Here is a 23,465-nt window from a genome sequence, read left to right on the forward strand (position 1 = left end):
GGCGACCCTGAATCTGCCGGAGCAGAAGCTTCTCAAAATCAAGAAAGAATTGAGGAAGGTCCTCAGGAGGGACAGGATCTCCTTGCGGCAACTAGCCAGGATAGTTTGGTTGTTATCTTCCTCGATTCAGGCCATATTTCCGGGACCCCTGCACTACCGAGCACTTCAAAGGCTGAAAGCGTCCCATCTGCGGAGGGGCCTTACCTACTCTCAGTTAGTCTCTCTGACTCAGGAGGCCAGGATGGAACTCCAGTGGTGGATCGAACACATGGAGGCTTGGAATGGCAGAGCGATCTTTGGGTCGCAGCTGGATCTTGTGATAGAGTCGGACTCCAGTCGCCTGGGATGGGGAGCCAGATGCGGCTCGACCTCCGTGGGGGGCAAGTGGAGGGAGGAGGAACTTTCCCTTCATATCAACTGTCTGGAGCTTCTGGCAGGCTCCTTTGCTATTCGATGCTTCACGAGGGACAAGGTGTCTTGCTGTGTGCTCCTCCGGATGGACAACACGACGGCGGTGCAATACATCAATCGCTTAGGTGGAACGCGGTCCAGGGCTCTGGCGGAACTAGCCAAGGACTTCTGGCATTACTGCCTTCAACTTCAGATTTCGGTGACGGCCGAATACCTCCCTGGAACTCTGAACTTGGTTGCGGACTGGAACTCCAGACACTTCCGGGATGCCAGCCATTGGAGGCTGGATGCAGCTGTCTTCCGAACACTGATGGACGCTTGGGGCCCCTGCCAAGTGGATCTCTTTGCTTCCAGATGGAACGCCCAGCTCCCCAGATACTTCAGCTGGAGACCGGATCGCGGGGCGGAGGCCGTGGATGCTTTCCTCAAGGACTGGTCGTCGATGCTGGCTTACGCCTTCCCTCCATTCTTGTTCATGCAGCGTGTGGCGGAGCAAGTTCGTCGCCAGAAGGCCTCAATAATCCTGATAACCCCCGAACTGGCGATCTCAGGCGTGGTTCCCTTCTCTCCTAGAGCTGACTTTGGACTCTCTGATTCGTCTGCCATTGTTCGACAGAGTCCTATTGGACCCCCTGGGCCATCTTCCTTCCCTTCGTTCTCCAGGGCCATCTTCATCTTATGGCTTGGAGGATTTCAGGCGACGTTGGTCGGACAGCTCACTTTCGCAGGATGCTGAATTCCTCATCCAGCAGACATGGGCCCCGGGGACCATCAAGAGATACAAATCAGCCTGGAGGCGATGGGTACGTTGGTGTATGGAGAAACACCTGGATCCCGTGGGCTCCAATGTTTTGAATGTAATCAACTTCTTAACGGAGCTTTTTCGGGAAGGACTGGCTTATTGCACCATTAACTTCTTCAGATCGGCCATTTCGGCAGGCCATGTTCCGGTCAACAACGCTCCGGTGGGGGAGCACCCCTGGGTGAGTAAGCTCCTGAAGGGCATTAGGATTTCTCGGCCCCCTGAGCCTCGTTATGCGGGCCTTTAGGATGTCAACCTGGTCCTACGTTTACTGTTATCCTGGCAGGACAATCAGTATCTGTCCAGAAAGGAAATTTCAGCGAAACTAGCAATGCTATTATGCCTCATTTCGTGTAAGAGGGCGTCGGATGTAAGAGCCCTATATCTTACCGCACAAATTTTTACCCCGGAAGGGGTTACCTTCAACATATCGAGGAGAACCAAAACGAGTACAAGGTCAGTAACTTATCCTGCTTTCCCTGATTCCCCGAAGTTGTGCGTTGTCAGATGCCTGAAGGCCTATGAGGATACGACATTGGAGGTACGGCCTCCGGGTGAGCGGCAACTCCTGATTGCCATTAAGAAACCGTTCAAGGCGGTATCTTCCCTGACCATTGCAAGATGGGTCAGATGGATAATGACAGAGGCTGGTATTGACACTAGCGAATTTGGCGCACACTCTACCAGGGAGGCAATGGCTTCCAAGGCTATTCAGGTAGGGGGTAGATTGGAGTACATTATGAATGCGGCGGATTGGTCTTCAGATTCAACTTTTAAAAAGTTCTACTTTAAACCAATCCATGAGGCAGCCGCATTGGTGGTAAGTAAGCTTTAAAAATGCATAATCTTCGCCTCCGCTCCTGCTGTAGAATGAGAAATTTCCTAGTTATCACACAGGAAAGTTTCAATTCTAATAAGGAGACGAAGGCGAGGATTATCCCCCCCCCCCGGGCAAGTTACACATATGCCTCCCCCCTAGGGAAGCTTTCGCAGTATCTCTAAGGATGGACTGGGTTCAGAGTTTGTCGTACCAGGGAAGTAACTTCTTAGTCTTCTTTTGACCTTGGATCTCAGTGATGTATGATGCATTGTTATGTATATATTTGTCTATGCTTGGTTTCTATATCATGTTATTGCATTATCGTGAGATAGTATGCTTTGTAGCTTATTGCTTTTACTGAATTATAGAATTGTCTTATTTCCATAAGCATTTTGGTTTGGTTTTGGTCTGTGTTGAGGTTTCATAAACAGTCCTCAATATCTTCTCAATATCCTCCTAGGTTCTGACTCCAAGGCAGAATAGGACCCACAGGGCTTAACTTCCTGCAGCAGAGAAAGAGGAGGGACTACTATTGCAGCAACTGTAAATGGACTTCACTACCTCTTATGATTGGACTGTTGGTGGCCATGGTTACTCCCGAGGCTCATGGGAGTTGTAGTTCTATGTCATGTTTTTCTGTTTCTTTGAACATGCTGTTGAATAAATGTGAGGAAAGAAATGCATAATTCTCGCCTCCGCCTCCTTATTAGAATTGAAACTTTCCTTTGTGATAACTAGGAAATTTCTCATTCATACAGGTAGAGAGTTTTTGTTTGAGTAGTTTGCATATTTGTATGTATATACATACTTATTAGACACATATAACAATGTTCTGATTGCACGTTTTTGGCGGCACCACCAGTTTTATCTGTGGCCCTCGTGCCTCCCTATAAAAATCACTTAAGACACTCTATCGCGGTAATTGCAGATAAAAGCCTAAGTGACTGTTAAGTACTCGCACACAACTGTAGTTGAAGTTCAGAGTACTTTATTCAAGTATGCGCCAACCGTTAACCGGAGCAGATACGACGTCTAGGCGGCAACGTGATCAGCTGTCAACTGTCAACAGACAGATGACAGCTGATGACATCACAGCTGGTACGGAACCCCAGCTGGAACAGAACATTAGCGAGGGTGCTATGGTTTCCACGCAGGGACACAACAATAGAGAACACAACACATCCTCCCCCTTAGGAGAAAAGAGAGGGAAGGGGGGGAAGAGCGATGAGGGGAGAAGAGGAGGAGTCTACTCACAAATGTAGTCTCTAAACTTTGCCGGCGGGCCAAGAAGCCTACCCGCCCTGCTAGTAGTTACTGGTTCTACATTGTCCTGTGCCGGTGGAGTGGGCAACTTCCGTCTGACTCTTCCCGTGGCAACCTGAGTGGATGAAGTCGAATAAGCGTACGGATAGTCAGGCTAATCTCGGGGAGGCTGTGTACTATCCCTTGGTGGTGAAAACTTTAGTCAACAGTTTGTGATCAGTACACAAAGTGAGCTTCCTGCCCCATACGAAATGCCTGAAATGTTCCAATGCCCATACGCATGCAAGGGCTTCATGCTCAATAACACAAAAGTTCTCTTCTGATGGTGAGAGCGAGCGTGAAGCGAAGGCTATGGTATACTCTATGCCCTTTGAGTCTTTTTGGGTGAGTACTGCACCCAAACCCTTGTTATTCGCATCTGTAGTTATGAAATTTTTTAGAGATGTGTCAAATCCTTGTAGAGGTAGTGCGGTGCACATATCCTTTTTGATGTTTCTGAAAATCCTGTCACAGTCATCTGTCCACACAAATGTATTCTTCAACTTTCGAAGTTGTCTCAGTTCGTAAGTTTTATGTGAATTTTTTTTTATAAACCTTGCGTAAAACTCCACCATTCCCAAAAAAGATCGCAGTTGATCTTTGTTGGTGGGCACTGGTGAATCCTTTATTGCTTTCATAAGTTCTTTTTTTGGACTTATGCCATCTCCTGTTATCTGATGTCCCAGGTAGTTGACTGAGTTACTTGCAAATTTGCATTTAAGATGTTCTGCTGTTAACCCCTTTTCACTCAGGATTCCAAGGACTTGTTTGACCCTCTTGTCATGCTCCGCCCTTGTCCTACCCATGACAAGGATGTCGTCCTGGAAAATTAAAATGTCAGGGACCCCATCAAAAATGTTATGCATCAGTCTCTGAAACATAGCCGCCTCGGAGGCGAGACCAAATGGGACACGTGTAAACCTGAAACACCCAAAAGGTGTTATGAATGTCGTAAGTTTCTTGCTGTCCTGATGAAGTGGCACCTGGTGATATGCCGACTTCAAATCAGTTGTGGAGAACCACCTAATTTCCTTTAATCGTGGCCAGCATCTCGTTGATTATGGGAAGTGGGTACTGCTCTACGACTATGTTTTTATTTAAGTCACGCAGGTCCACGCAAAGTCTCAATTTTCCATCGGACCGTTTTGCGACAACTAATGGTGCGACCCACTCAGACGCCTCTACCTTTTCAATTATACCCCCTTCAAGAAGTTTGTCAAGCTGATCCTTGACATCCTTTCTTACTGCAAAAGGAATGTTTCTCACTTTATGTACAACAGGGGTCGTGATCGGCTTGAGTTTGATTTTATGTTGGTACCCTTTCAAGGCACCAACTTTTCCGCTGAATACGCGCGGAAATTCCTCAAGTAAGCACTTTGCGTAATCTCTATGCTCTGTTACACTCAATACCGGATCCATTTTCCTCGGATCTAAGATTATTCCCAGGTTCCCCTGGTCCATCCATCCCAGAACAGATAGGACAACCTTAGACATGTACAGTTTCCCTGAGGATTCTCTGCCTTTGTATGCAAAATTGAGCTCTCTGTAGCCGCATACATCAATCTTTTCCCCAGTGAATGATTGTATTACTATGTCAGGTTTTTTTAGATGTTCTCCGAATTTTTCTTTGAACTTCTCTGTCCATGCCCTTTCATTGACGATGGTATAGGGCGAGCCGGAGTCTGCCACAATACTTATGTGAACTCCTCCTATGGTCATGTTACATCAAGGTTTTTTAGTTTTAGTTAGGTTCATGTTTGTAGATTTTTCAACTTGTTCATCATCAATATTGAGAACAAACATGTTTAGGTCGTCTTCATCTGAGATGTCTTGTTTGTATTCATCAGATTCATCCACTATTTTTACTTGTCTCGGTTTTCATTTGTTGCACGCTTTGAAAAAATGACCTTTGACTCTGCAATTTGAACACTTCACTTCGCGTGCCCGACATTTTAAATCATTTTCCAAATGAGAAGCGCTTCCGCATCTGTAGCATCGTCCCCAATTCTTCGTCTCATATTTTCTATTTTGCTGTTTGTATCTACTTTTATTCCAGTTCTGTTTTGTGTTGACTTTTTGATCGCTCGCTCTGCTTACATTTTCACTGTCCTTCTTTTCTTTACTTTCAGTATGGACTGCTTTAGCGCAGCGTCCTGTTAATTCCGCTTTGCGCGCTATGTCTATAATGTTTTGCAGAGGGTATTCCCCTTTAGCCCATAGGTTGTCTTGAATATTTTCATTTGAACCTTGCATTACAATCTGATCTCTGATGAATTGGTCGTGGAGTGCACCGAAACGACAATTAATCGCAAGATTTTTTAAAGCTGAGACATAGACATCTATAGATTCGGCTTTACCTTGCTTCCGATGAAAAAATTTGTAGCGGTCAACACCAACACAAACTGTAGGTTTATAATAGGTGTTCAAGTCATCAATAGCATTTTGAAAAATGTCCCCTTCATTCTCAGCTCTCACCTTCTTGTTAATAGAGTTATACACTTTTATTCCTCTAGCGCCTAAACAGTGCATTAACATTTTGTATTTTTTCTCAGGTTTTACTTCATCATCCTCCTCCAACGTTGAAATATAATTAAAAAAATACTCTCTTCAATCTTCCCATTTAAGAGTTGGTTCACCACCACCACGTAAGAAGGTTTCTGGGGGGGACAAGTTCCAAACACAACCTGATGCCATGTTGTGGTGAAGGTTGATGGCGGAAGTTTGAACGTAGTGTATGATTAGATAAGGTTGGCAAGGATGAAATTGAATAATGGAATGAACGAAATTACAGTAGAAAGTGTAAGCAATTTTTTTTTATAAGGAGTAATAAAAGTATGAGGTGATAAAGAATACCTCCCTTAAGTCTTTCTATTAAATTATCCTTAACTTCCTGAGCTGCTATACGTGTAAAAATATGGGAATCTTTGAATCCCAGAGGCACTGCAAGGACGATTCCAGGTCAAGCTGTTTATAATTTTTTTTTATATGTTCAAGACTTCTATCAGTTCTTGTATTTCTCTCTTTAAATTTATATATGCGCGCAATGTATTTATATATACTTTTTTCTTTACCTTGAGTCTTAAAGCGATAGTTAATCAACTCTTCCTCGTGAAGAAGCACTTATCGGCTCAGTCTCTCGTTAACTCACTGCAGTGTTTATTTAGTATATGAAATGGCGCCGACGTCAATGCACGTAGACTAGAACAACTCCCTTTATACTTTCAAGATGGCCGCTCGACATTTGCTCACGGCGTCTACGTTGCCTACGTCAGCTCACATGTATTGCTGACGTGCACAGCAGCTGATTGTTGAAGCGGTTAAGATTCCGTTAGTCAGTTTCTTTACCTCACGTTGTTTTAACAATGTAGAATGGACGCAAATTTACTCAAGACGCTGCAGGCTGTTCATTAAACACACTCTGACTTCACTTGCGCAGGTCACTTATTGGACGCGAGTTTCCACCAACATAGACGATTGACAAATTGCATTTGTAGTGAAATGCTCAGGTAGATCCCCAGAAAACAAGCTAAGTCCACACCTTTGGTTTTTTCGCATTTACTTTCTTCATCTAACACATGCAGTCCTCAATTTTACGACACAGTAGATGATTAAAGATCAATTGTGAGGACAGTATACTTATTTCCACGAGTTCATAGACAGACCTCTTACTTCTCAAAGTTATTAATTATCAGCGTCCAATAAGTCTTTTTCTTCCTTTTATTTTATTCTCACGTCTTCTCCACTAATTTTTTACTTCATGAATATTTTCTAGAATAATAAATTTTTCCTTTGTGCTTCCTTCGTGGGGTCTTGTGTTGGCGCTCGTCGCCACTTTTTTAAGTACTCGCACACGCGTGTAGTTGAAGTTCAGAGTACTTTATTCAAGTATGCGCCAACACAGGCTCCGAGTTAACCGGAGCAGAAACGACGTCTAGGCGGCAACGTGATCAGCTGTCAACTCTCAACGGACAGATGACCTCACAGCTGGTACGAACCCCAGCTGGAACAGAACATTTTTTTTTGTTTTGTTTTTTTGCATTATTTTATATAGCGCGAACTCGACCCGAAGGTATTGGAGCGCTGTACATGAGCACGGTATTGGAGGAGTGTGGCTCAATGGTTAGAGCGGCAGACCCTGAAGCAGAGTTCTGGCCATGGACCAGGGTTCGATTCCCGCCTCGGCGGGGCTCGGGCTCAATTTCCTCGGACCTGTCTATTCTCGCCTCGGTGCCTATTCTAATCACGGGCCCCACGCTGCAACTCTGGGCAATAGCTTGCGTAGCCTCCACACCGGCTCCAACAGCGCTAAGGATGCCTGGCTTCACCCTGGGGGTGCCCAGGAGTGGACACTTCACAGGGAAAGCCAGGAGAGGTTCCACAGCGGTATGAGTATCAGCGCCAGGAAACTGCAAAGGCGACACCGCAAGGTGGCCGTCTGGTGATAGTGCGCTCTATAAGTACCTTGACATTTACATTTACATTACATATTCAGGCACGGGGAGATTAAGTGATTTGCCCAGAATCACAGGATGTGGACGCGACCTCGAGGCTCGATCCCTAGTTTCGTGCACCAAAGTCGGCAGTTTAAGCCTACGGACCACATCCTCTCCCCATTAGCGAGGGTGCTAAGGTGTCCGCGCAGGGACACAACAATAGAGAACACACAGTGACATTGCCGTTGTCAATGCTTGTTTCCATTTCCAGCTCTGTCTGCTGTGAGCAGTACTCCTACACCCCCCAACTTATGAAGGAAAATATTCTGTATTGTAACAGTTCGCCAACCTTTGTGGGCAGGAGTTGTTTCAAATTGTTTTTGACAGAGATTTGTGCTTGTTTCTTGAGCAGCTCCTGGCACCGCGGCGCAGATCCCGGAAGTAACCGCCCCCTTGCTCTCTCCAGGTGTACGAGTGTACAGCAAGGATGGCATCACCCGAAAGCCCTTCAGGACCCGAAATGGACCCAGAAACGGTTCGCCGACGTAAAGCTCACGGGATGCTGAAGCTGTACTACGGGCTTCCAGAGGATGGGAGTGGCAGGGACCCTTTAGACCCCACTGACATCGACGGGGCGCACTTCAGCCCTGAGAGCTTCTTGGGGAAGGTGTGGTAAAATATTGGGGCTGACAGAGTGGAATGTAAAAGTAGTGTAAAAATGGGATGTACAGTGTTAAAGTCAGTATTACAAAGATATCATGAAAGCCTCCCTGTCTAGACTAGGAAACCAAAGCAGCACTGGCACATTTTGTCAGTCCAGCCTGCGAGCCTGACCACTACAGATGGTGGGGGTAATGGAAGTGTCGCTCCAACCCCCCCCACCCCCCCCCCACACGCCCTAAGGAAATTTGAGAAAAAATGGTGCATGCTACAACACGTTTTATTATATATTCAATTGCATTCGTTTTAAAAGCATAGTAAATGATGACTTTTCAGTGCACAGGGATACAGCGATCTTTATTGGGGTTCGTCAATGATTCCCTCACTATTGACCACCATCAGTGCCTCTCATCTCTTTATAGCCCCTCTTTCACAGAATTTCATTTGTTTTATAGCACCTCTCATACCAGTTTAGGGTGACAGAACATTTTACATCACTCACACATACCGAGACAATGTCAACTTTTGTAAATCAGTATATAGAAAATATTGCATAAGACAAAGGGGACTACAAGGGTGTAGGACTCATCTTGCATTCATACTGGTGGACATTTTGGTCTAGGGAAGAACAAACTCAGGATTCAGAATGTAACACAGTGGTTAGGGTTGACTTTACTAATAAGAATGTATTTCTCACCAAGCAAACCTTTCTTAGCAAAATTAGGATAAAGAAAGCCTGGGGGAAAAAAACATAACTTAACAACCTAGGTTACAATTGTAACTTCTGAACTGCACAGTAACAAAAGGGTCTCCGTGACAAAAGCAGTAACCCACTTAGCTATGCACTTTAAATACTGTTCTGTGATCTGCATAGTACATGCTGTTTGCAGCAGGCATATTAACCTGCTATGTTACTGTAGAAAAGTCAAAACTGCTTGTCTCCTTTTTCATAATCGGATCCTGCGCAACAGTTTAAGTTGAATTAAACACTGCCACTAGACAGAACTCCGATCTCTCTCCAAGAGCTACATTAATCACCAGTTTTATCTTGGCACTTTTATTGTTCTTTAAAAACTGTAGAATATGTAAGGAACACTGCAGTGCTTTTAAAACTTCTGCACTGCTATGAAACCGATCCCTAACAAAAGCAGCCCCCGACCCATTCAGCCTCCCGGGGAACCCCCGGATGCCCGGTACGGCGAGTCCGGCCTAGAAAGCCTCTGAAAGGAGGGAGAGTGTAGAAAAAGAGAATGGGTTGTAGAAAGACTGGTGGTCAATAAGCTGGTTGCCAGGAGAGTAAGGGGTGACGAGAAAGGTAGCGGAAAGCTCGTGCTAGGACAGAGACAGGATTTCTTTAGAGAAGCTTGAAAAAAAGGGACATGGATGAGATGGGGCGGGGGCAGCGTAAAAAATATTGTGCACTGAAGTTGATGAGTTAATGGCAAGGCAAGGGTGCAGAGAAAGATGTGTGAATTAATTGCCTTACAATAACACACAACTGCAACTTTGCCTAGGCTCTCTCCATGTTTGGCAATTAAGGACATTGTGGTTTAGGTAGATGGTGATTTGCTCAGGGTCATATACTTTGGTTATGCAGGAAAAGCAGATTGCAGTTTCCAACTACTGCACTTCTCCCTACTATTTGAATGCTGGTAGGAAGGTGAGAAAGATGGGGGCAGGGTTGTGAAAGAAATTTGGGAGGTGGACGAGGTAATCCGAATCTGGGGTGAGTGTATAAGGACCGCTATAGTCAGAACCACTGAAGTTATGCATTGTTTCCTCATAATTATGAATTTACCCCATAACCCACCATTTGCTGCATAATTTGAAGATTTTAACAAAACATTGTTTCTAGCTCAAGTGGACCAAAGAGTACTAAAAAAATGTAGCAACATGTGTCGATGTGCTGCTCAAATATGAACTTGCCTTGCAAAAAGACAAGAGGCGTTTGGCAAAACAGGAACAGTTGGTTTAATTAAACTCAGTGGCTGGGAGAACAGGTCACAGAGTGGGGTCTGAAGACTGTTTAAAAGCATGTTGGTTTCAAACGCCTTATTATACATTACATGAAGTGTCATAAAGCAATTTGTACATTCCTTCGGAGACAGAAATCTGGGCCTAGTCGCGGGCCATAAATCTGGTCATTTGATAAGAAGTGCAGGTGGGTCTCGACCTTACATGGACACAATGTGGGGCCAATGGGTACGTGTCCAGATGTCCGCCATGGGGAGAGCATGATCACTGTGTGTAGTGTGCATGCTGTGTTCTGATTGGCTGACTGTTCCTTACTTGGTGTGGCATCTGACCTTATGGTGTTTTGGGAATGCGCACTCCTCTGGCCTAATGTGTTTTATTGGGGCCAATCTCCTAAGACCATTGTAATGTTGCTGCCTATCTGTGGGATCGATCTGGTGTTTCCTGTTCGTGCATTTGTCTAAGAGTTACGTGTCCTCACACCTGTGATCTGTCCATCGCTTGCTTCAGGCCTATGTCACGTGGCCTACCTGACCACGTATTTCTGACTCGGGGTTGATGGGGAGGTCATATCCGGTGGATCCGACAACAGCGATGCAAGTTCGTTGTTTTACGTGCATATATCATGGCATACATCAACATCGTGTTTATCAATATTAACAGTCCCCCCTCCAGTTGAATATTCAACTACATCAGTTGCCCCACAGTTCATGACAGTCATATTATTTGAGGTTCAATGTGTTTCTGATGTGTCTGTTACTACCTCCCTAGTTAGTTGCATTCTACCTAATTCGAGGACTGCGTTTTTACAGCAGGAAAACCCCACTTGTAGGAAACCACACAAAACAGCACAAAAAATGACAATTGGGAGCAATGACTTGCACAGTCTGGTCACCCACCGGGGGAGCCAGGAAAACAAATCCATAAACCAGTCCTGCTCAGGGGAACCTTTCTCCTTGTCAGCTTGTAGACGATACAATGTTCGGATGGCAAGAGTTAGCATTCTGTTGTTCATGTAATTTCTAGGGATAAAAGTACAGCAGGAAGCACTGATCTTGGCACACACCCCACCCTCCATTGCCGTCATGAAGCCCAACACATACCGATGTTGCATCACCATGAGGCGGATGGCTCTTAGTTTTTCCTTGATAGCAGTTAGGCTGAGCTCAGTATTGTTGACATTTTTAACAATTCTCACCTGGTTAGTTGAAACCAGTGGGCGTTCGCCTTTGTTTGCAAATTGATAAAGAGTATGGACCCTCCTACGTTTATTTGAGTGTCGGAAAACAGTCTAAATTCTTCCTGAATGTCGGTATAGTTCATTTGCCTCTGAAACACAAGGAATACAGTGTAAGTTTCCATACAAATAGGGGTTGCCCCTTCACTTTGAGCCACATGTACCTATCTATCTCAGTGTCCCACATTTCCTGACATTGGGTATCCATGTTAGCATTCAACCTTCCGTTGGAGACTCATTTCCCCTTGTATCATCAAGGTGGATGGCGCTGCACTGGGACTCCATGCCAGGGGTCCATTTGTTATTAAATAAGACTGCCCCAGATGCTCTAAGGGCCACCTTGGGACCACAGACGGACATATTTGTGCACTGGTGCGGTGGTTTTGCTACCTCCAGGAACCTCTTCTGGAAAATCTCTGGGCCAAACAGTGTCCTCTCCTATGGGGCCCCCGTGCTTCCTGTCTAGCTCAGTTTGAATATCACTTGGTACAGTGTGGTGGGGTTGGTCTCATACCGGGTGAAGTGTACTACTACTCTGAGGTTCTACCCTACTAGGTTGTAGCTTGGCCCTAATCTTGCATAGGTACAGTTGAATGAGACATTTTTCTTTTTTGAGGGCTATTTGTTGAGTTAAGTAAAGTCTGTCTGCGCCCTCGGTATGGGGTAGCAGTGAGCAGACATAGCACGAACAAGCTGATGTCTGGGCGCCCAAGGTAGTCATATGCTGTTACCATGTGTTGTTTAAGAGTGCGCTGTGTGTTGCGTGTGGATTACTAGTATTCGGTTCAGTGTAAGCGTCAGTGAGGTGGGAGAGGTCCCTACGTAAGCACTGTAGAAATGTCAAGGTAGGCTCGATGTGACTAGGCATATTTATCTCTTCGGATGCGGCCACATCCATGCTAAGTAGATGGTGTACAAAGGTGCAATAATTCATCCGTTTTGAGACTTTGCAGATCTTGAGATGGTGTCTGGAGGGGTCATCTGCAGCTTTCTGGCATCCGGGGGTGTCTTTGCTTGGCACAATGTAAGGAGTCAAAGGTTGCTACTGAAGAGGTGGCGGGCCCCAGTAAATTGCAGACCTGTTGGATAAGAACTGTGGGCTGCAGGTTAGCTTTTATAACAACATACATCATTATTCGGTCTCAGAAATTCCGGTGCCTGTTCTTTCTGTGCATCCATTTTGCACAATCTTCGGCAAAGTACTGGATGGAGGGCACCAGTTTGGGCGTCATTTTAGGAATCTGAGAGTTTTTGGTCACTTGTCGCCTGAGTTTTATTTTGTGAGTCCTTTGGACCTCTCCCTTGCTGTAACCAGAGGCAACTGTTTTAGTGGAGTGATCGTCGCGGGTGTGTGGATGACTCTTTTTTCCCGACTATTGTTTTTTGGGCATTGCCGACCCTCTAATCCGACCCTCTAATCCTCTAATTTTCTTAGCGTGTGTAGTTGTATCGATGCGTATGGTACCTCTTTACCTACACACACGGAATGTGCCATGAAAGGAAGGGGGCATGGCGCAATTTGGGGTTTGTAGGTAATTGCAGCATGTCCCGAGGACATATGTATGCCCTTCTGGTCCCTACACGTGGCGTGTACTGAGGTTGTCTCTAATGAAGTTGGGTTTTTGGACTATACCCTTTTTCTTGAAGCTTCATTTTTGGGCTGCCTCCTGATGGTCATTGACCACCTTCCTACGGTCTTATGGAGTGTTGGTTTCATTGTGGCTTACCATGGAGGTTGAGAAGCTGATCTGTGGCCCCGTGTGATTCGGATGCTGCAATGACTGGGATCAGGCCTATTGCTTGCTCCCTTGGATGCTATTTGTGAGGTCCTGTGTTATTTGGTTCGACAAGCTGGGTGCGGTGGTGAGTGTATCTGTGCATCTTGTTTGGGGACTGCGATGGTCCTCTACAGAACCTCTTTCCATCTCGGCGCCCCACACTCCCTTGGATCCAGAATGCTTTGGGTGTGCCGCCCTCAGTGGAAGTCAGGGCCGACCTTACCCTGTGAAACACTACTCCAGCGGTTTTGGAGGCACATGATCCGATGAGCAGACTTTGGATGTTTGGACGCATTAGGGGAGAGGAGGAGGCAAAATGTGTTGCTTACGCGCATCTGGCACTTGTACTGCGATTAACAAACTGAGATGGTGATTGCCCTGGTGAATTTCCCTACCAACTCAGTGCCAAAATCTTGCTTATTACTGCGTGGACTACTGAGTTCTATGGGGGACACCATTATCCCAAGTGCATGGAAAACCTGGCTTCTGGCATTGGAGCATCGCCTCGTTTTGGAACTGAATGGGGGCTTCCTTGGCTGAAGGCCTAAATGGGGTCCTTTCGATCTCGTAATAGGAACCCGTCCCAGTTGGATTTGGATGAAGGGACTTGTGTGTCAGCTTTTATGCCCTGTTCAGGGGCCGCCCTGTGCCTTCATCAGACTGTCCTCCCCCTGGGGCGTGGCCAGCCAACCCCACCCAGGGGGACTAGCAGCAGTGTGGGGCCCAGGCCTATGCGGGCCCCCAAATGGTGGATTTCAGCACTGATTCCCGATCGACTGAACACACGGCAGCCCTGAGTTTCTCCTGAACGCAAGTGAAGGCTTGGGTTTTCTCCTAATGCTGTGTCACTAATCTTTATTGTTGTGGTGAGTTTTCTAAAGTTAGTTTCATACTGGGGGTTTGGATTTATTGCGTATTTGGATTGGGGGATTGCGTAAAAGCATTGCCTCCCCAGATGGTCACCCCTGCCTGCCTTGGCTGTGGCCCTGGTGCTTGCTGGGATAGGTTCCCTGCCTGCTGCTGTTGCCATGTGTTTGGTACACCACCTGGTCCTTGTTGCTGTAGTGTATTTGCTGACTGATTTCCTTGTGGCTGAATGAGCTGTGCTCTCGGGTTGATCTGGGCTTGGTTTTGTTGTTCGGGATATTGCGGGGACTGCCCCAGGCCTAACGTGCTCATGGTGCTCCTTCAGGCGGAAGTGGTCGGCCAAGTGGCCCATCCTGAAGCAGGAGAAACATTCTCTAGGGTCTGGCTGCTGCCAGCCTTCTTGACCTGCCACCATAACTTGGCCAGAACCCTCTGGGGTGCTGTGGTGGAGTCCCATTCAAGACTGATTTTGGCCCTTTCAAGTAGGCCATAGTACAGGGGGTGCACGTGGTGGCCAGCCCCCCTCCAGCTCTTTGACTGTCCCCATGGGTTTGCTGTGTTCGCTCTAAGTTGGCAGGGTATGCCCAGACGTGAGTCCCTTGCTCACTTTGCCACTGGATTCAAGCTAGCCTGGCCCATGAGGGCTGTTAGCCCAAAATCGGTCCCAGGATGTTTGTTTCCGGTCCAGGGAAGATATGGCTTGGCAGTTCGGGCTGGACTGTTCCCATAAGGCACAGGGTCAAGACTGATTTACATATAGCTGTGCCTGAACTGGGGTGGCAAAGTGAGCTAAAGAATGATGATGGATTCAACCCAGATCATTGAAAAGTTTCAGCACTCCGTCCATCATCTCCTTGTGTTTGTACTGTCCTCATGTGGCCAGTGAGGGCACTTCCTTGGGGTGGTGTATCATTTGCTGGGTGTGCTGAGTTCCCTCCATTGGTCACTTGTGTTGGCACCGCATTCGGCAGCATGTAAGGGGCTTCGGACACGGGGAAAACATTGCATAGTGCCAGGTAACCTTGTCTGTGCCACGTCCTCACTCAGGAAGGTGCCAGAGTGGCGACAGAGGCTGAGCTTGGTAATCCCGGGGGTACTTGCGGACTGTTTGTCACCGCCATTGACCCTATGCACCTTGGGCCGGCCCCACCCAGGTTTGGGAGACTCGGTAGGCATGCACAAGTTGAGGTCCTGGATCTCTTGCTCCTTGTATACTTTACTGGCTAACAACAGTTTTGTCTTTTTGGCAGTCTCTGCTAAGAAGTGGTGTGCATGGCATGCCCACTGCCGAGCTAATTCGCATAGCGCAAGGAGATTCCCTGTATACTCTAAGACTGCCCCATGAAGGGGGTCCGACTGGGGGTGAATTGCTGGTTGATGCCCTGAGGGGGAACTCCAGGGGAGGAGCAGGGTATAGTCCCGTCCTCAGAAAACTGTGTTGACATTTTCAATTTGGTCATTAGGTCCAGACCCAAAATATTTGTCAGGGAGGAGGAAATGTACAGAAACTGTTCCCTCACTCTTTTCCCCCCTATTTCCAGCTCGAGGGGTTCTGTGAACCCGCGACCCCTTGTATGGTTGCAGTGCTCTTTGATAGGGGGACTGTCCCCTCCTGCAGGCACGACCTTGTCACCCCTGTTTCCAGTAGATACTGGTATGGTGTCCTGTTTATCAACATCATGACCACGGGGTTCTCCTTGGGCAGCCTGGGGCGAATAGAAGTGTGTGTGTGTGTGTCTTTGGGTGTCCTGTTGGTTTCTGACAAGACTATTCCTGCATTCTTACCCTCGCTGTCGGATCCTAAGGAACTGGTATACTCTTCCTTGCTCTCCCTAGTCGTGTTATTGTTTATACCCGCTATGAGGTTCCCGGCTGCTCGTGGAGTCTATGTTTTGTGGGCTAAACTTGGCAGAGTGAAAGGGGGGGTTGAGCTTCCCGGGATTCTAGCACCGAAACGTGGTGAGACCGGAATTGTCTGGTTTGTTGATCTGGCAACCTCCCGGCCCTAATTTAGGGATTTGCTACCCAGTTGGTGGGGGCCTCTGACCCCCTCAGCTGGCAGATTGGTGTAACCCAGTGCCTGGCATCAGAGAGAGTACCTCTCTACCTGTGTGTGGTGGTGGAGCTGGAGATGTGAACGCCTTGCTTGCGGGTTCCGTGCAGAACTGTAGGTCGGGCCATCTCAAAGATGGCTCACAGTTCTAACATTGCCTCTGTTCTAGTCTTCTTCTGCTCTATGTACTAGTTGGTCCAAATGTGTGTCCTCGTGTGTTCTATAATGTTGATGTCGAAGGTTCCCCCCTCTGGCTGGGTAACGTACGCGTCTTAGAGTGTGCGTGTCATTCATAGCAGAATTTATCTCACTTTTTAGCCTGCATGTGGAACCTAGTTTGCATGTGGTTTAAAGGCAATTCTTTAAGAGATTTAGTGCACTTCTAACATCTCAAGGCTAGATTATCCTAAATTCTACTCTGATCATGGGTAAAATATGTACAATGGATTATGCCGGCAATTACTGCTTTACTACGAGCTCAACTTTAGTACAAAGATGCATCAAACAAGCTTTCACAATACATAAAACAACGCATACATCATCATTTGTGTACATTTGTATTTAAGATATGCATGATATGAATGCTTTTTATGTCTAGCTTGACAGATCAACTGTTGCGTACCTTATGTGATCAATAGAAAAATAGCTTTAAGAAATACAACTTAGAGAGGAATTTTGTCTTTATCCACATCTAACCTTCGACTGAAAATGTGTGGTCATTTTGCAATGTTTGTCTTGTGGAAAACTTATGCAGAATACAATAGGATTGCTTTTTTTAATAGTAAAATGCCAGTAATCAAGCCTATAAACATATGTTTATTATGAAAAGTTATAACAAAAGACAGGGGGCCCAACTTATTTATTGTGAAAAACACATATTTAAGCCAGTAGGCTTTTAAGGGGGGTGGGTGTTATTAGACTATGTTGAGACCAGTAGACAGGCATTGTATTAGATGGAATCTCACAGATTGCTGACCTAGACGAGAGTTTTGGTATTGGACATTCTGACTAAACCTGTTTGTAGGAGAAATGCACTTTAACATTCCTTATTAAGCCCTCTTAGGTGAGATTGTATATTGTTTTACCAACTCTAATTTCGTACATATTTGTAACTTTATGACCGCAATACAGTAGGCTTTTGAGTTATAGTGAGAAGTCCATAATTAAAGCTGTAGACCTGATTACTGCATTGGTTATGTCAGATGCCTTCGGTCTGAACTGCTTATTATGAAAAGTTAGGACAAAGACATCCTTGACACCAGTGCTTCATTTGAGCCGGTGCTTTCCGGTGGTCAGCACCAGCACTTAATTGGTTTCCGGTGCTCTGCACCGGCACCTAATTGTCAACACCATACTTAGAACAGTCTACCACATGGTGGCGCTGTTCATCTAATTTAGAGATTAGCAGAACAACGGCTGTTTAGGAATACAATATACATTTAAATAGTGCTAATACGTTCCTCCCCAGCCATTCCTTTAGCTTTGGAGACCTGGAATAATCTGAACTGTCGCATTCACATGCGATAGAGATGGTTAGTAGTTGTTTTGGCAGCGATGGGTGGTGCAAGCTGCAGTGGCCTCCTGGTCAGTGCCCTGGCACTTAATATTTTACAAATTAAGCACTGCTTGACACACATTATTGGTACAAACATTTTAAAGCCAATAGGCATTATTAAAATTTGTTCTTTATTAGATTTTTCAAATATCATCCCATTTTTATAGCAAAGGCTATTAGTGTTCGCAGTCAGCAGTATACAAGCATTTCCCATTCTCTATTTTTTTTTTTACTTCACCCAACTGTATAACTTACAAACTGAAACAATGTCCAAGCTGACCTGTGTGCCCAATGATAACATTTCAAGTACATCCATTTAAATAATTTGATAAGGATGGCCAAACATTGAACACACCTTTTCTAAGTCCACTAATCGGCTTGCATTGGCTTGTGTTTTCTTACAGTGGATTAATTTACCCCACCATATTCCCAGTTTGTAATGTCGGCTAAAAACCTAAGGCAAGAAAACCTTTTTTTATCAAACATATATAAAATTAGCTGGACATTTTTGTGTTGTGTCCTCATGGTCACCGTTCATCTGACTTGTTCGATTGCGCCAGTATAATGGTATCCCTGTTATTGCTGGCCGTACCCTTGCTGCATTGCCTTTGCATCCATAGGCTTTGTCATGTTCCATTTTTGTATCTCATGTAACCATTTCTTAGTGTGCGGAGCCCACTCAGCTGGCCTGATGGGAAAAGAAAAATAAGTGGATTGCTACCCCAAGCTATTGCTAGTGGTTTGACTTAATGCAATAATTCTTCCTGTCACTTTTGTGTGTTTTGATGTACTGCCATAAGTGGCAAGAGAATGCCCAGGCGTGGGACCCTTGTTCACTGTGCCACTGGATCCAAGCTACACCTGACTGACGAGCCGCAATCAGGGTGAAACCGGTCTTTTTTTTTTTTTTTTTTTTGAAAACCTTTATTGACAGTTCAATAGAGAACAAGTATGGGCCTACAACCCCCCGGGGCCGGCCGCTAAGCAATCAGAGCAAAAACAGGCAAGTATAAACACAGGCAGCACATCGGGGAGCAGAATCGTGATGCTAATACTGTGAACAGCGTAGGTAGGGCACCAGGAGAAAAAGGTTTTCGTTTTATAATGAAACAAGGCAGAAGGATCAGGTGCCAGACTATTTTCAAACAGCAATTACAGGTATGCAGAGTAATAGACGTAAACGATTTACAGCAATCTATTAGGTCAATGGCGCAAACACAAGAACATCAGGATGAGGAAGAGTATCATAAGCAGTAGCGCTGCAGTCCCCCGCCAGAACTCCCGGAGAGCACCCCGGAAATTGTGGTACACATGGAGCGGCAACGAGTCATAGCAAAGGAGGTGTATCACACTGATCCCAGAAAAAGAAAAACAAAAGAATCAGAGAAGAAAAAGGAGGCCATGGAAAAAGAGATAAAAGACGAAAGAACCCCCTCCCCCAACCCCCCACCCTGCACCTCTGCAGATGAGTACGGCCCCCCCCCCCCAGCAGTGTGCCTGTCGCCCTGGAACCAGACCCGAAATATAGGAGAAGAGGGAAAAAGAAGTAGGAAAAGAACCCCACCAGACGGGGGGGTGGAGAAAGTATTAATAAACTGGAGGAGGGCCTTCAAAACATACCCCCGGCTTCTCCCTCCCGCACGGTAAGTTTCCCCCAAAGTGAACAATAAACAGCACAAAAGCGATCTTCTCAAGAAAGATGGGGAGCACTATGCACCTATTATGCTGTTAGCTATGCCAGGAGAGCACGCAACCCCTGAGCCCGCCCGTCCACTAGATGACCACCCCTGAAGGATCCGCCTTATCCCTGACCACTCTTTGGAATTCTGCCCATGCCTACCCCTCGACCCAGCACCATATCCGACGTTCCAAGGTAGAGGATTGTCCAAAAACGTCCGAGAAGCGACGCACACAGGTGGGGTGGAAGTCTCTGAGCATCAACACAGTCCGCAGCGTGGAGAAACAGGCTTCCCAGTGCTGCCCCAGGATATGCACTGCACTCAAGGTCCAGGAAGGCAGAAGCAGCCAAAGCAGACAATAGTTGCTGGAGTTGTCCCTGGGTCGCAGGAGGGCACGTACGGGACGAGGCTACCACACCCCACTCAGGTCCAATGCCTCCGGGACAGATCGGGCCCTCAGCTGGACGAACACACTGTAGCATACTGGCCTGAGTGTCCAGCTGTGCACTAACCTCAGGGGTGGCCGCCAAAGTGTTCTCCTGTGCGCAGTGTGGGTAGTCCCTATGTACGTGCGGACAGGCGGGCCGCCATTGCCCCAACGCCGACGCCACACCGTCGAGCTTACTCCCCAAGACCCCGACACCATGAATCAAGGAGGAGTGAAGAGCACCAAGGGCCTCGAGGAGGTCGCCGTACCCCAGCACAGCTCTCTGCGATCGCGCCGCCACACTCCCAAAAGTCGCACTCTCACAAGCCCGCTGCGACCCAGCGGACAGGATGGTAGGCTTCATCGCAACAAGATGGCCGCCAAGTATGCCCGACCCTCACCGGGGCCGGGACCCTGGGACAAGCGTCTCGATGGCCACGTCGCTGGTGACCGGGTTCCGGGGGCAGGCGAAAAGTTATCCGTTGCGTGGTCACGGGCAACAGTCGTCCCCACTACGGACCCGCTCCCGTGAAAAGCCGGGGGCGGCCCGCAATGATCAGGGCAGGATACGGGCGGCAGCCGGGCAGCTCACCATCAAAGGCAGGGGCAGCCACCGGAGGATCTGAGAATTGCACCCACGGGCATGCACTCGGACCGCTACACTTGACAGTAGAAACGACCACGACGAAATGTAGGCCGAGTTTGGCACCGCTCCGGTGGACCGCCTCCGCCCAGTCACAACAGGCCGCTGTTGTTGAACTGCCACCCGGCCACGGCGTCCACTTGAGGTCCCGGCTCCAGGGCCGCACAGGCCGCAAAGTTCAAATGCTCGTTTCTCCGGCGATACCGCAGCCAGAAACCTCGGAGTCACACAGTCGGGTGCCACTCTCCTTCAGAAACACGACCGCGTAGCACAGGTTGAGGATCTCGCGCAGGATATCCGTGCGGGATGCGGAGGTTCACGGAGCCGGGAGTCTACGCTGCCGTCCCGGTCGCCATCTTGGCTCCTCCCCCGGTGAAACCGGTCTTGAGTTGCTTTTGTTCTGGTTCAGGTAGGAACTGGCCTGGCAGTTCAGACTGCACTGTTCCTATTGGAGCAGGGTCATTCCTGATTTACATATTGCTATGGCCAAACTGAGGAGGCATGGTCGGCAACAGAACGATGTGTTGGAATGCTACCCGGAGTTTTTTCAATTGGTTAGACTTATTGCAAGCATTCCTCCATTGCTCTTTGTGTATTTGTGGTTTAGTTTTATACAGGAACCTGCAGTGAAAAAGGTCATGAAAATACAAACATATATACACATGTATCCAAATACGTACATGAAGGGCTATTGTGTTATCCGATTAGATAGATTGTTATGTTCCCCATCACCGATTCCTAAAGTACAGCACACGGATTACTTAGGCCGAGTGATTTCGGATCACGATGCACACATCTTGCGCATTCATTGGAGGCCCCCTCACCCTCCAGTGCCCACTTGGCGCCTCCCACGCGACTGTCTGACGGACCAAGTGTTCAAACACGACCATGAACAAGACATACAGGACTACTTTCCCAACAACTCGGGGACAGCCTCCTCCAAACTGGTTGAATGGGACGCATTTAAGATAGTGGCTCGGGGAGCATGCATTAAACAAATAGTAGGGGTGAAGCGCACACTAGAACACACACTCACCACCACAGAACTAAAGTTGGCCACCCTCACAAGACATGAAGATGCAAATGCTGCAACAGCAGCACAAGTAGCGGCAGCCAAAACTCAGTACGCTGCTGCCATGGCAGACCTACGCCAATACAACTTTAGAGCCTACGCCTCACGAATGCATAAAGAAAGAGGTAAACGGGCACACTCCTAGCTTGGCTAACAAAACAGGACACAGACACAAAACCCATCACTGAGATAATAGACCCTTCAGGTAACCTAGTGCGATCCCAAATGGATAACCTAACTGCATTCCAGCATTATTAAACTATAATTTACCGCACCCTGTCACAGCTCAGACAGGAGGCGATCAGCCACTTTCTAGACCCCCTATCTATCCCACACATCACCGAATCAGAGAAAAACACCCTAGACGCCAAAATAACACCGACTGACGTCACCCATGCGATCCGTGGGCTGGCACGAAATAAGGCACCGGGCCTGGACGGTCTACCTCTTGAATATTACAGCACCTTCTTCCCCCTGCTAGTCCCTCGCCTTGTAGAGATGTTTGCGTCGTACTGGAGAGGGGAGCACTGCCCAGCTCCCTCCGCGAGTCGGTCATAGTAATGTTCCTTAAACCACACCGAGACCCACAACAGTTGTCTTCTTCTCGTCCTATCACGCTCCTCTCGGCCGACTGCAAAATACTGGGGAAAAATGTGGCGGATAGGTACGAACAAATTCTGCGACCCCTACTCCATCCGGATCAGTGCGGGTTTGTACCCGGCAGAAATACGTCTCAAAACATACGTCGCTTGTTCCATATTCAGGATCAAGTGGAAAATACACACCCTAACGCGGCCTGCTTAATCTTAGACCTCGAAAAGGCCTTTGACACTCTCACTTGGCCATACCTTTTCGCTGTCTTGCAACGAGCAGGGATAGGCCCAACATCCCGTATTCGTCTGGGCCGATACATATCATCTTCATTCAAGGTGGAGAGTGGGACAAGACAAGGGTGCCCACTATCGCCCCTGATCTTTGCCCTAGCGGTAGAACCGCTGGCAATCCGATTACGCCAGGAGGGAACCGAATGGGGCAACCCCATAGCGGACACCGTCCATAGCGTCTCCATGTACGTGGACGACCTCCTACTATATATCCGAGATATCACCACGGACCTCACACCCATCTGGACAACCCTAACTGGGTTCGCGGAGGCGTCCGGTCTTAAAGTAAACTGGGACAAATCTGCACTATAACTGTTGCACCCAAACCTCGTGCCGCAGGAGGTACGAATTGGTACGCAGAGCCTACCTTGGAGCACACACGCCCCCCGATATCTCGGCGTTCGCCTATACCACTCCCCCACTGACCTATATGAGGGCAACCATCGCAAAGTGCTGGCCGGCATTAGATCGCAGTGGGATTTTGGAAGAACCTGCCGCTGGCCCCAATAGGCTGTGTGGCCATAGCTAAGATGATCATTGTCCCCCGTCTGCTGTACCACGTCACGAACCTACCGGTAATCCCACTGTGAGCGGGTAGGTATCACGGTAGACGGTTTTGGGGTTTCACAGGGTCTTATTGGAGTCCGTACACGTCTTTTAACAGCTGTTGGTCGATAATACGGCAGGGGAGTCTCTGTCTCGGCGCCGCGTGGTTCAACCCGACCTCCGGTCTTCCTCCTCCGCCAGACGGGGCGCTGTCCCTCCAGTGTGGGCTGCCTCGGACCTTGTGAGGAAGCGTGGCCTTGAGGCTCCCCCGGGAAGAGAAACAAAAGATTCTAGGGTCAGTGACCAGTCTACGGTATAACGA

The 23,465-nt window shown here is 47.5% G+C and overlaps 1 protein-coding gene across 1 annotated transcript in view; it reads left to right on the forward strand.

Moving 5' to 3' along the window:
• Positions 1–8,178: 8,178 nt before the first annotated feature.
• VPS51 (VPS51 subunit of GARP complex) overlaps positions 8,179–23,465 on the forward strand; it is a 72,288-nt gene continuing 57,001 nt past the window's right edge. The window contains exon 1 of the mRNA XM_085625459.1: positions 8,179–8,435. Coding sequence (XP_085481585.1) covers positions 8,256–8,435 — 180 coding nt within the window. The 5' untranslated portion in view covers positions 8,179–8,255. The remainder of the gene's footprint in view (positions 8,436–23,465) is intronic.

Source organism: Triturus cristatus, chromosome 9, assembly GCF_964204655.1.
Source record: "Triturus cristatus chromosome 9, aTriCri1.1, whole genome shotgun sequence".
Lineage (NCBI taxonomy): Eukaryota > Metazoa > Chordata > Amphibia > Caudata > Salamandridae > Triturus > Triturus cristatus.